Below are 13,416 nucleotides of genomic sequence, written 5' to 3' on the forward strand. Positions count from 1 at the left end.
AACCCCTAACTATTGACTTTCTCGACCACCAACTGTCAACTTTCTCAACCACCAACTGTCAACTTGCTCAACTGGCAACGTGCTTAACACCGCTAACTGTCAACTTGATCAACCGTCAACGGCCCACTTGCTCAACCGTCAACCGTCAACTGCTCACTTCCTCAACCACCAACTGTCAACTGGCAACTTTCTCGACCATCAACCAACTGGCTCAAACACCAACTCTTCAACTTGCTCAATCGTCAACGGTCAACTATCAAACGGCTCAACCGCCATCTGGCAACTTGGTGAACCACCAACTGTCGACTGTCTCAACCACTACCTCGTAACTGGCTCAATCGCTATCTGGCAACTTGCTCAACCGCCAACTGTCAACTGGCTCCCTCGTTCCACTATTAACTGGCCAACGGGCTTCCTGGCTGACCGGCCATCCCGCCAACTGTCAATTTGCTGAACTGCCAACTGGCTTGCTGGATTACTTGCTGAAGCATCTGGTACCTTGCTAAACCACCAACTGTCAAATGGTTGATCCGCGCTCTGCCACCTTGCTCAACCACCAACCGTCAACTTGCTCAATCGTCAACTGTCAACTGCCAACTTGCCCAACCACCAACTGTCAACTTGCCCAACCACCAACTGTCAACCTGCTTAACCACCAACTGTCAACCTGCTTAACCACCAACTGTCAACTGGCTTAACCGCCATCTGGAAACTTTCTCAACCACCAACTGTCAACGAGCTCAATCACCAACGGGCTCCCTGATGGAACTGCCAATTGGTAACTGGCCGGATGCCAACTGTCTTACTGTTTCAACTGGCACTGTCTTCCTGGCTTAACTGGCACTGTCTTCCTGGCTCAACTGGCACTGTCTTCCTGGCTGAACCGCCAACTGTCAACTTACTCTGCCATCAACTACCAACTTGCTCTGCCGTCCTGGGTCAACTCGTTTACCTGGCAATTGTCAATTTCTCTGAACTGCTACCTGTCAACTGGCTCAAACCCCAACTGTCAGCTTCCTTGACTACGAACTGCCAACTGTCGATTTTCTCAACCGCCAACTGTCAACTTGCTCAATCGTCAACTGTCAACGGTCAACGGTCAACTGTCACCTTGCTTAACCGCTAATGGGCAACTTGCCGAGCCGTCAACTGTCAACTGGCTTAATCATCAACTGTTAACCTGCTCAATTGTCAACTGTCAACTTGCTCAACCAACTATCAAATGATTAAACCACCAACTGTTAACGTGCCCAATCGTCAACTGTTGACTTTTCTAAACCACCAACTGTCAATTGGCAACTGGATCAATCGTGAACTTGCTCAACCACCAACTGTCAACGTGCTCAACCACCAACTGTCAACTTGCCAAACTACCAACTGTCAACTGGCTCCCTCACTCTACAATTAACTGGCTAACAGGTTCAATGATCAACGGCCTTCCTGGCTGAACCGTCATCTGGCACCTTGCTCAATCGTCAACTGCCTACTGCGAAGTGCCAACTGTCAACTTACTCTGCCGGTGACTGGCAATTTGCTTATCCACCAACTGTCAACTAACCTTGCCGGCGACTGGCAACTTGCTCAACCGTCAACTGATAACTCGCAACTGGTAACGTGCTCAATAACCGCCAACTGTCAACTTGCTTAATCGTTAACTGCGAACTGCGAACTGCCAGCTTGCTTAACTGTCCACTGCCAACTGTCAAATGGTTGAACCGTCAACTGTCACCTTGCTTAACCGCCATCTGGCAACTTTCTTGACCACCAGCTGCCAACGTGCTTAACCACCAACTAGCAACTTGCCCAACCACCAACTGTCAATTGGCTCCCTCGCTCCACGACCAACTGGTCAACGGGCTCATCATCAACGACCTTCCTGGCTGAACCGTCATCTAGCCAATTGTCAACTGTCAAACGGCTTAACCGCCATCTGTCAACTGGCTCAATCACCAACTGTCAAATGTTTGAGCCGCCGTCTCGCACCTTGCTCAATCGCCAACTGTCAACTTGCTCAATCGTCAACTGTCAACTGTCAACTGTCAAACGGCTCAACTGCCATCTGGCAACTTGGTGAACCGCCAACTGTCCACTGGCTCTGCCGACAACTGTCAAATGCTTGATCCGCGCTCTGCCACCTTGCTCAACCACCAACTGTCAACTGTCAACTGTCAACTGTCAACTGTCAACTTGCCCAACCACCAACTGTCCACTTGCTCAATCATCAACTGTCAATCGTCAACTTGCCCAACCACCAACTGTCAACTTGTCTGCTAGCGACTGGCAACTTGCTCAACTGTCAACTGATAACTCGCAACTGGCAACGTGCTCAACAACCGCCAACTATCAATTTGTTCAATCGTTAATTGACAACTGCGAACTGCCAGCTTGCTTAATCGTCCACTGCCAACCGTCAAATGGTTGAACCGTCAACTGTCACCTTGCTTAACCGCTAATGGGCAACTTGCTGAGCCGTCAACTGTTAACTGTCAACTGTCAACTGCCAACTGCCAACTGTTAACTATCAACTGGCTAAGCCGCCAATTGTCAAGTGTTTGAACTGCCAACTGCCAACTGTCTCCCTAGTCAAACCATTCACTCTCAACTAGATTACTTACTGAACTGCCCTCTGGCAACTTGCTGAACTATGGACTGGCTTACTGGCTCAACGGTCAACTATCAACTGCGTTACTGGCTGTTGCATAATCATTAATCGCCAACTGCCAATCGACTTTCCGGCCTAATTACTAATAGCCCTGTTGAATCGCTAATTCAATCAATAGTTCCAAGCTGTAGTATAAAGCTCCATAAACTAATATATATAAATAGTCAATATATGAACCTGGGACAGAATCTGTCAACAATATATATTGTAAGGGCTCATTCAATAGTCATATTGGAAGCTAAGTACAAGAATACCAAACATGGAGAAAGAAAGAAAAAGCTAGGAATGTGAGGCTATCTGCAAACAAGATGTATTGTCGTGATCACGTGACAGAATCACGAACCCCCCTACGTAACCCTAGCATGTGACTACGTAAACCGAACTCTGCGAATAACCTCATTACTGACCGTCACATATATAATATAGATGGTTGCATTGACTACGATCCATCTACGCGATATGGGTGGAATTGGAGGGACTGTGATATAACCTCTGTAATGTTAACTCTCTAAACACTATCGAATGAAATTAGCGGACTAAACTGAACCTTTTGCAGGCTCCAGAAGCTGTTGGAATACATGATAAGCCACCCAGGCAGCATTCGATCCTTCAACCCCAAATGTCGCTCGCTTCTGCCCTAGCCAAAGCATATATGCTGCCTCGTTGGATTGTACGTGCTCACCACCAAGACCAGGCAGCAAGCCTTCTGTCCAGGCCTTGATCTGATAGATCGCCCAGCAAGCTTGCATGACGAGATCAGGATAGAGGCAGGTTCCCTGGCCCTGTTGACTGCACACCGCTTGTGGATTATAACAACGAAAGCACCCGGCATATCGCTGCATCCAGCCTTGAAACCGCTTTCCTTCCTGCTGTGCCCTCTTTTTTGACTCAAGAAAGTCCTGTCGACGAGGATTCCAACACTTGATAAAGGAATGCTTTTTCGTGTTGGCAGATGATGATGGTAGGATACGGCAGATCACGCAGGTGCCACGGAGCGCCTGGAGGGAATCCTCATACTGCTGTAATTGCTGGCTCTCCTGCTGGATCTGCTGGATTCGCATCTGAGACCCAATAGTCAGATCGCAGTCGACGTTCTCCTCTGGATTAGGCGAGCAGGTCGTAGTAGGATCAGTCGAAGAAGATTCAGGATTCTCTTGACGGAAGCGACATTGATCACAGAGAGGATCAGGCGCGCTGCAGGCCACTGCAGCCCCATCGAGGAAGGAGCTCATCGCAGCGACTCGACAGTTCGGCTGATCTAAAACAGCATGCATAGCCTGTACATCAGACGAGATCATATGGCCTGGTCGGCTCGACTTGGTAATACTCCATGAGGGAGGGAGTAAGGTAATAGAACGACCGCCCTGTTGGTCACGTCCTAGGCGGCCTACCTCCTGCGTAAACTCAATGAGACTGGATGGAGCTCCAAGATGGATAACAAGGCGGACTCGTGGATGATCAATTCCCATTCCAAAGGCAGAAGTGGCAACAATCCAATTTGGATTTCCATTACGCCACGTCTCGAGGGTTTGCGCCTTCTCTTCACGAGTCCCAGAATCAGCATGGTAGAAGGGACATGCAAGAATCGTAGCCACTTTCTCTGTAATCGCTTGGGTTTGGCAGTAGAGAATTGCACGCTCTTGAGAGTCTAGTTGGGTACGCTCTTGCTGGATCCAAGGAATTGCAAACTTGAAGAAGTCCTGATCCATAGGGCAGGAAACGACCTGATAGGATAGATCACGGCGAGTGGTGAGGCTACGGATCAATCGTGCCTGAGAGAGTAGCATGGTTTGCTCAAATTCTGCCATCATGACTGGTGGTAGCGTGCCAGTGAGGAAGACCATCTGACACTGAATATCGCGTAACGTAGGAAGCAAGGCCAGTCCCTTGCGGTAAGAAGAGGCGGTCAGAGTCAGATGACACTCATCAAATACAACACGATCAAGTTGATTGGCAAGCTGTAGCCGAAGAAGAAAGGTTCGGAAGTTGATATGTACTGCCTGCTCAGCGCTTACTAGGATCAGTGGACTCGATCCAAGGTGCCTGGATTCATCCTGCTGATTCCAGATGGTCACCTTAATTCCAGCATTCTGACATCGAAGGAGCATGTCCTGCTTGAGGACCAATAAAGGGAGCACTACCACGGTTGTTCGTGCACCAGGAAGCTGGCAGGGCAGAAGATAGAGTAGGCTCTTGCCCTCATTTGTTCGAAGAACTGCAACCACTTGACTAAAACCCTGGATGATATACTGCAAGGCTTGTTGCTGATTACTGGTTTGATACTGCGCTTCTGGTCCATACATGCGCTTTAGAATGGTCTGCGCCTGCTCCATAGTCCAGCGCTGTTGACTCTGTCGTGGTTCGTGGCAACGATGAAATCGTTGAACTAGTGTGGACTCAGTTGCCTCACTCCGCACTCGCTTGGAAGGACTCTCATCCCATTCCCACTCTATATTGACGTTGGCTGGTTGCAAGGACTGAGTGAATACAGCAGGCAGTCGTCTTTTTAATAAGCTAGGTGTAGAGTACTGCGAGGGCTGTTTGATTAATTGATGCCAGATCTCGCTAGCTTGGCGGAATTCTTGAAGACCAGCATCGGTGAGACCGGCTCGAAAATTGATGGTCCCTCCATAGATCTGATTCCCAGTATGAGGTGTATGTGCAGCCTGATAATGGAATACCGCAGCCATACTGCCATTGTGATCCTCTATAAGGTCATCTTCATTATCAAGAGAATCCTCAATAAACTGTGACGCAAGAGTTCTAAACTTCTTAATGGCAATCCCAACAGTGATCTGGCGCCAGGCTCGAATATGAATCTTCTTACCAAGGATCTGCTCTCCAGTCCGGATCACGGTCCGCGTAAGATGATTATCAGACCAAGGCTTTGTCGTAGAGGCCCACAGGTAGTCACAGAGTGGAGTGGATGTGGAAGAATGCATAGTTTGCACCTGGTGCTGTAACCACTGTCGGAAGGGCATAATTAAGATGAGAAACTGCGTAACTAAGTGTCCTACTTCTGGGAGAAGAAACCGGGCGGGCCATCGAGAGGCATTAGTACGATGACGACTCTTATGATAATCCAGAATAAAGAGCATTTGACCATCATGGAGGAAGAGATCGCGAGTATGCAGGAGGGTGTTGCGCCATCGAATTCCTAGGAACTCAGTGCGTCGCGCTTGCTGGCCAGATCCAATAAAGATGGGACGAGTAAAGCCTCTAGGATCGCTGGATAGTTGCTTCGTACTGTTCTACCATCTTGGGTGAGATCCGCCAGGTCTGATCACACCCAACTCCCAAAAGATTGGAAACAGAACTGCATCCTGACTGACTCGACGGAAGAGCCAGTCCTGATAGGGTACTACGTAGGCATGATTGCGAGAATCTGTGAGAAAGGATGCACCAGCTTGTGTAGCATCCCAGTTATCCATCAGATTACTAAGATCAAATTGAGGGATCTCAGTAGCCGGCCGTGCTGGGCCGGATAAACACAACTCTTGCTCGAAGATGGCCTGCGCGGTAGAGATGCCCTCGCGGATCAGTCGAGAGAGTTCCAACAAGGACAGACTTACATCTTGGAATGTAATGACTTGGCCCTCTCGATCCCATCGTACTTGAGCAGGGGGGACCTCACTCATTGCAATCCGGAATGCATACAGTCGATTCTCCAGTAGCTCCGCCACGGGTCCCTTGGTATCATTGATAGCCATCGATCGCGGTGTCTAATAATAATATCTCCAAGATCCTGAGTAGGATGGTTCTGTTGTTCTAGGATAGAAAGGGCTAGGATCCAGATCTGACAGTTATAGATCAGTTGTGAGAGAAAGGAGGTGTATTGCTAACTGTCATCCACTGTTTCTTATCTGGTATCCAGAATAAAAGTGCTGCAAAGGAGACCAGGATAGAGTTAAAGGCTCGCAAAGAGACTGACTGTTGGATAATCTCAGGCAAAATGCAAGGGTTGTTTATCCATCTCCTGCTGGAGTTGATGGAGAGCCTCATCATTATTCTGCTCTAATTCTTAGTTGGTGACTTAGATTCTTAGCAGTAGTGATCACGTCATCCCAGGTAGACTTCTGACCCTCTGTTGGCAGAAATAAAGGATTAGGAAGGAGCTGGTCATCCATTACTCGACTCCAATAACAGATCAACCTCTGCCAGGTCTGAATGTACCGAGAGCGACTCTGAGGATTCTGGAGAGGCTGGATAGGATTCTGCGAGATCTCTCCTCGCGCAAAGGTATTGAGAAGTCGAGCATTGTAGCGACTTAGCCGTGGGATGTCACTAACAGGGTTGTGATGTAGTAGCTGTTCTGTCTGTCTCCAGATTCGGTCCACGCTGGCGCAGATGAGATCTAATCTTGTCTCATCATGATTGGGAAGTCGATAAAGATCTCCCACCGTTTCTAGATCTAATCCAGTAAGGTGAACATGAATACCAGTGGTTCGCAACCATGGAGTAATTTCAGAGATATGCTGACTGTCATTCACAGTATATGACACAGAGTTCTGAGTTTGAAATGTGTGGTATTCCTGGAGAAGAGTATCCAAGGAAGGTAGATCATTTGTAGTAAGAGTAGATGTGATAGATGGAGAGACACGTGGTAAGGAGAATAGATTAGCTGGTACTACGGTAAAGTAACGAATTTGTTCCTTTTCCTGAAATAATGTTTGAAGATGTGCATGATTCCAAGGCATTATTCCTTGACTTTTGCGCCATCCATGTGCCTGGTTATAATGCTGTCGTATACGATCAATATTGCGAGATCGATAGGAACAGGTTTCTATATGACAGAGAAAACCTTGTACGGTCGGAAGATCATTGATCTCGGTAATTCCATCTGTAGGATATATCACTTCATCCAAGTTATTTGCAATCAATTGATAGTCTGGATACTGTTCGATTTCCCGTCGTTGTGGTCGTTTAATATGATGTTTTTGAAGAAGATGTTGGGGAAGATTATGGCGAGTATAGCATGATCCATGATCAGTGCAAAGAATTACCCGCCAGTTTGTAAGGATACGAAGATAGGAGGGGAAAAAGTGCAATTGCTCTCCTAACTCCAGAGATATTGAGTTATCAGAAGAATGAGACATAATTGAGGATAAGAGGAATATGTTGGAGTGAAAATATTTACTCAAAAATAACTATGACTGAGATACAAATAAAAAAGACTTTTGAAATTGATTTCCCCTGATCCATGAATGAAGCTAGCCATATTTATCTTAGCTCCCGAAACTTTTTCTAGCCGTAACCCTGAGCTACGCCATGGCTGAGTACAAACTATAGATAGATCTCTTTACTCTAATCTTTCTTTCAAATTCTCCATTTAATCCCTAACCGAAATTTTTCACTTCAATCTCTCTTCTTCTTTTATATCCTCTCTTTTGATATTAATCTCTTTATATCTTCTCACTTCCTTCCCTCTTCTTTATCTTTATACTTCAATCTCTTCCCTCTTCTTTATCTTTTACTTTAATCCCTTCCCCTCATCCAATCCATTCTAAACTTTCTTTCTCTGAATCTGATATCTCTTCTGATCTACTATATTCTCTCTCTATTTCTCCCTCTCTTAAAAATTCCTCCTCCTTTCATCCTCCCTATTCTCTTTCCTTCCACCTTTTATCATACCTCTTTTAATACTCGAACCCTCTTCAACTCACCACCACTATTCTATAAACTCTGATTTATTAATCTGATCGTATTATACTTTCTTATTTACTCTTCTATCTTCTAATATTAATACTATCTCTCTTCTTCTCTTTATACTACTATCCCTAACCCTATCTCTCCTTCACATTATTATCTCTAATTCTATCTTCCCTTTATACTACGGATCCCTATCTCTTCTTTACACTATCATCTTCTCTTCTTTACACTATCATCTCTAATTCTATCTTCTTTTCATATTATGATCCTGAATTCTATTCTTCTAATATATGATTAACCATATTTCTATCCTTCTAACATACTACCATTTCTAATTCTATCCTCTGAATATATTCCCATTCCGAATCCAATTCTATCCTTTATATTTCTTGATCTTTCTTCTTTATCTTTGATGGAAATTGCTCCTACTATCGAATCTATTCTCTTCTATATATATCCTCTTTCTTATTCACTCCCTTAAATTCTAACCCTAAAACTCCATTCCCATGCTCCTTCCTCTTATATATATTTCTCTTGAATCATGCATTTCTTCTCTTAATATCTGGACCCGGCCCCCAAAAATATATATTTAAAATATATAATCCTTAATCCCTATTCTTCATGGTATTTTGATGCTCTATTCCACTCCACCATATATATCCTACCACCGCCAATACCGGGAAATCACCCCTATAAAAATCCAAAATCCATCATATGAATATAAATATATAAAATACATCCATCTTTCAATAAATTAACATAATGGAACTGTCACCTGGCTTACTGACTGAATGGTCAACTGATCCTCTTGTTAAACCGTCAACTGGCCCGATTACTTAACTGCCAACTGGCAACTGACTAAACTGCCCACTGGCAACTGCATAACCGCCAACTATTAAATGGTTGAACTGTCAACTGCCAACGCGCTTCCTGCCTGAACCGTTAACTGGCCACTTGCATAATCGCCAACTGTCAATTTGCTTAACCACCAACTGCCAACTGGCTAACCACCAACTGCCCAACTGCCCAACTTACTCAACTGCCAACTGGCTAAACCCCCAACTGTCAATTTTCTCAACTACCAACTGTCAAATCATTGAACCGCCAACTGTCAATTGATTAAACCCCATTTGTTAACTTTCTCAACCGCCAGCTGGCAAATGGCTAAACTGTCAACTGGTTACTGCCTAAACCGCCAACTGTCACATGGCTGAACTGGCAACTGGCAACTAGCTTTCTTCCTCAACCTCTTTGCCTGCTCCATTACTGACTTGCTTAACCACCAACTGGCACTGGCTAAACCGCCAACTGGCTGACTTGCTCAACTGCCAACTGCCAACTGGCCCTACCGCCAACTGTCAACTGCCAACTGCCAACCCACTCAACTGTCAACTGTCAACCGTCAACCGCCAACTATCAACTTGCTGAATTGTTACCCGACTTACTTACCGAACTGTCAACTGGTGAAACCGCTAACTGCCAACTGCCTAAATCGCCAACTGTCAACTTGCTTAACTGACAACCGTCACCTGCCACCTGGCTCAACTATGAACTTGATGAACGGTAAACTGGCTTCCTGGATGAACTGCCAACTGTCAGCTTGCTCAACTGCCAACTGGCTGACTGGCTAAACCACCAATTCGCTGACTTACTCAACCGTTATATGGAAATTTGCCCTGCCGCCAACTGTCAATTGGCTGAATAACAACTGGCCCGCCTGCTTAACTGCCGACTGGCTAACTTGATAAACCACCAACTGCCAACTGGTTAAACCGCCAACTGTCAAATGGCTCCACCGTCAACCGGCTCTCCTTTCTCAATTGGCAATGCCCTTCCTGGCTGAACCATCAACTGGCTTTACTCAACCATCAATGCCTTTGCTGGCTCTACTACCAATCGCCATCTCGATCAATCTATATATATTCCATCATATATACGATCCTAACCAATATACCACTCCCACAATCAATATATATAACCAACAACTCCACCATGCCAATCGATATAAACCCACATCCAATGCATTCTTTATATATGCCTTGGATTGACTCCTCATTGGTTACTATAATGAATCGCTTTCTCCACCAATCCACATAACTGAACCTTCACTGGTTAACCTGCTAAACTACAAACCAGCTTCTTGGCTCCACTGCTAACTGGCTCCCTCGCTCAACTGCCACTGGTCAACGAGCTCAATTACCAATGGGCTCCCTGATGGAACCGCCAATTAGTAACTGGCTGGATCGCCAACTGTCATCCTGGCTCAACTGGCACTGTCATCCTGGCTAAACCACCAACTGTGATGGACGCTCAAGGCCCAGAAACAACTTCATTTCTAAGCGTAGCAGTATCGACGAAGAAAACTAAGTGTGAAGAAGAAGAAGAAAGGGGAAAACTGGCGCTGAGCCTTGAGGCTCTCCAAATACACTCTGTCATGGGATGGAGGCCTTATGGGGAAAGCGGTCTAAAAAGGCAGAATTGTAAGATCCTATCAACCAACTTGTTTGTAACTTAGGCCTTCCCTTCCTCTTCTCCCAAGCTTAGGATTATCATTAGAATAGGCTTATTGAGACGTCACACCAACTGTCAACTTACTTGACTGACAATTGGCAACTTGCTGAACCGCCAACTGTCGACTTTCTGAACCACCAACTGTCAACTTGACCAACGGCCAATGGCCCACTTGCTCAACCACTAACTGTCTTACTGGTTCAATCGCCAACTGTCTTACTGGTTTAATCGCCAACTGTTTTCCTGATTTAATTGTTAATTGTCTTACTGGCTCAACTAGCACTGTCATCCTAGCTGAACCGCCAACTGTCAACTTGCTCTGCCATCCACTACCAGCTTGCTCTGCCGTCCCGGGTCAACTCGCTTACCTGGCAATTATCAATTTCTCTGAACTGCCAACTGTCAACTGGCTCAACCCCCAACTGTCAACTTCCTTAACTACGAACCGCCAACTGTCGAATTTCTCAACCGCCAACTGTCAACTTGCCCAATCGTCAACTGTCAACTGTCAACTGTCAACAGTCAATAGTTAACAGTCAATGGTCAATAATCAATAGTCAATAGTTAATGGTCAACAGTCAATGATTAATGGTCAACGGTCAATAGCAACTATCAACTGGCAACTAGATCAACCCTTAACTTTCGGCTTTCTTAACCACAAACTGTCAATTTGCCCTGCCAGTGACTGGCAATTTGTTTATCTACCAACTGTCAACTTGTCTGCCGGCGACTGGCAACTTGCTCGACTGTCAACTGATAACTCGCAACTAGCAACGTGCTCAACAACCGCCAACTGTCAATTTGCTCAATCGTTAACTAACAACTGCGAACTGCCAGCTTGCTTAATCATCCACTGCTAACTGTCAAATGGTTAAACCGTCAACTGTCACCTTGCTTAACCGACAATGAGCAACTTGCTGAGTCGTCAACTGTCAACTGTCAACTGAACCGGCAATTGGATTAACCGTCAACTATCAACTGTTAACTGGCAACTGGCAACTGGAAATTGGATCAACAGTCAACGGTAAACTGTCCACTGTCAACTGGCAACTGGATCAACTGTTGACTGGCAACTTTCTCGACCATTAACTGTCAACTTGCTCAACTACTAACTGTCAACTGGCTCCCTCGCTCCACGACCAACTGGCCAACGGGCTCATCATCAACAACCTTCCTAGCTGAACTGTCATCTGGCCAACTGTCAACTTGCTCGATCATCAACTGTTAACTGTCAACTGGCTCAACCGCCAACTATCGACTTTCTCAACCACCAACTGTCAACTGGCTCAACCGTCAACTGTCAACTGGCTTCCTCGCTCTACTATTAACTGGAAACGCACTCAATCATCAACGGGCTTCCTGGCTGAACCGCCATCTGGCACCTTGCTCAACCGCCAACTCTCAACTTCCTCTGCCGGCGACTGGCAACTTGCTCAACTGTCAACTGTCAACTTGCTAAACTGACAACTGGCAAGTGACAACTGGCAACGTGCTCAACAACCGCCAACTGTTAACTGGCTCAACCCTCAACCGTCGACTTTCTCGACCGCGAACTGACAACTGTCAACTAGCTCAACCACTAACTTACCAGTTTGCTCAACTATCACCTGTCAACCATTAACTCAATCAACTGCCCAATTGTTTAACCGCTAACTGTCAACTGGCAACTGTCAACTGCCAACTAGTAACTGGTAACTGCCAACTGCCAACTGTTATCAACTGGCTAAGCCGCCAACTGTCAAGTGTTTGAACTGCCAACTGCCAACTGTCTCCCTAGTCAAACCATTCACTCTCAACTAGATTACTTACTGAACTGCCCTCTGGCAACTTGCTGAACTATGGACTGGCTTACTAGCTCAACGGTCAACTATCAACTGGTTTACTGGCTGTTGCTTAATCATTAATCGCCAACTGCTAATCGACTTTCCAGCCTAATTACTAATAGCCCTGTTGAATCGCTAATTCAATCAATAGTTCCAAGCTGTAGTATACAACTTCGTAAACTAATATATATAACTAGTCAATATATGAACCCGGGACAGAATCTGTCAACGATATATATAACATAGATGGTTGCATTGACTATGATCTATCTACGCGATATGGGTGGAATTGGAGGGACTGTGATATAACCTCTTCAATGTTAACTCTGTAAACACTATCAAACGAAATTAGCGGACTAAACTGAACCTTTTGCAGGCTCCAGAAGCTGTTGGAATACATGATAAGCCACCCAGGCAGCATTCGATCCTTCAACCCCAAATGTCGTTCGCTTCTGCCCTAGCCAAAGCATATATGCTGCCTCATTGGATTGTACGTGCTCACCACCAAGACCAGGCAGCAAGCCTTCCGTCCAGGCCTTGATCTGATAGATCGCCCAGCAAGCTTGCATGACGAGATCAGGATAGAGGCAGGTTCCCTGGCCCTGTTGACTGCATACTGCTTGTGGATTATAGCAACGAAAGCACCCGGCATATCGCTGCATCCAGCCTTGAAACTGCTTTCCTTCCTGCTGTGCCCTCTTTTTTGCCTCAAGAAAGTCCTGTCGATAAGATTCCAGCAGTTGATAAAGGATGCTTTTTCGTGTCAGCAGA

General features: G+C 45.8%; 3 protein-coding genes across 3 annotated transcripts in view, besides 1 other annotated feature; 2 read left to right on the forward strand and 1 right to left on the reverse strand.

Moving 5' to 3' along the window:
• The window catches only part of TSTA_111220 (uncharacterized protein), a gene marked incomplete at both ends in the record, with an annotated part of 1,464 nt that extends 789 nt beyond the window's left edge, over window positions 1–675 (forward strand). Inside the window, one exon of the mRNA XM_002481225.1 lies at window positions 489–675. Coding sequence (XP_002481270.1) covers window positions 489–675 — 187 coding nt within the window. The remainder of the gene's footprint in view (window positions 1–488) is intronic.
• A 547-nt stretch (window positions 676–1,222) lies between these two features.
• Window positions 1,223–2,120, forward strand: TSTA_111230 (uncharacterized protein; the record flags this gene model as incomplete). The annotated part of the gene is made up of 3 exons (XM_002481226.1): window positions 1,223–1,356; window positions 1,420–1,614; window positions 1,796–2,120. The coding sequence occupies 3 exons, from the start codon at window positions 1,223–1,225 to the stop codon at window positions 2,118–2,120; spliced, it is 654 nt and encodes a 217-aa protein (XP_002481271.1).
• Window positions 2,121–3,198: 1,078 nt separating this feature from the next.
• TSTA_111240 (ATP-dependent DNA helicase, putative) lies at window positions 3,199–6,372 on the reverse strand (the record flags this gene model as incomplete). The annotated part of the gene is made up of 2 exons (XM_002481227.1): window positions 3,199–5,908; window positions 5,975–6,372. The coding sequence occupies 2 exons, from the start codon at window positions 6,370–6,372 to the stop codon at window positions 3,199–3,201; spliced, it is 3,108 nt and encodes a 1,035-aa protein (XP_002481272.1).
• A 2,516-nt stretch (window positions 6,373–8,888) lies between these two features.
• Window positions 8,889–8,914: a sequence feature (AT_rich).
• The last annotated feature ends 4,502 nt before the right edge of the window (window positions 8,915–13,416 follow it).

The sequence above is a fragment of the Talaromyces stipitatus genome, genomic scaffold, assembly GCF_000003125.1.
Source record: "Talaromyces stipitatus ATCC 10500 scf_1105507295555 genomic scaffold, whole genome shotgun sequence".
Lineage (NCBI taxonomy): Eukaryota > Fungi > Ascomycota > Eurotiomycetes > Eurotiales > Trichocomaceae > Talaromyces > Talaromyces stipitatus.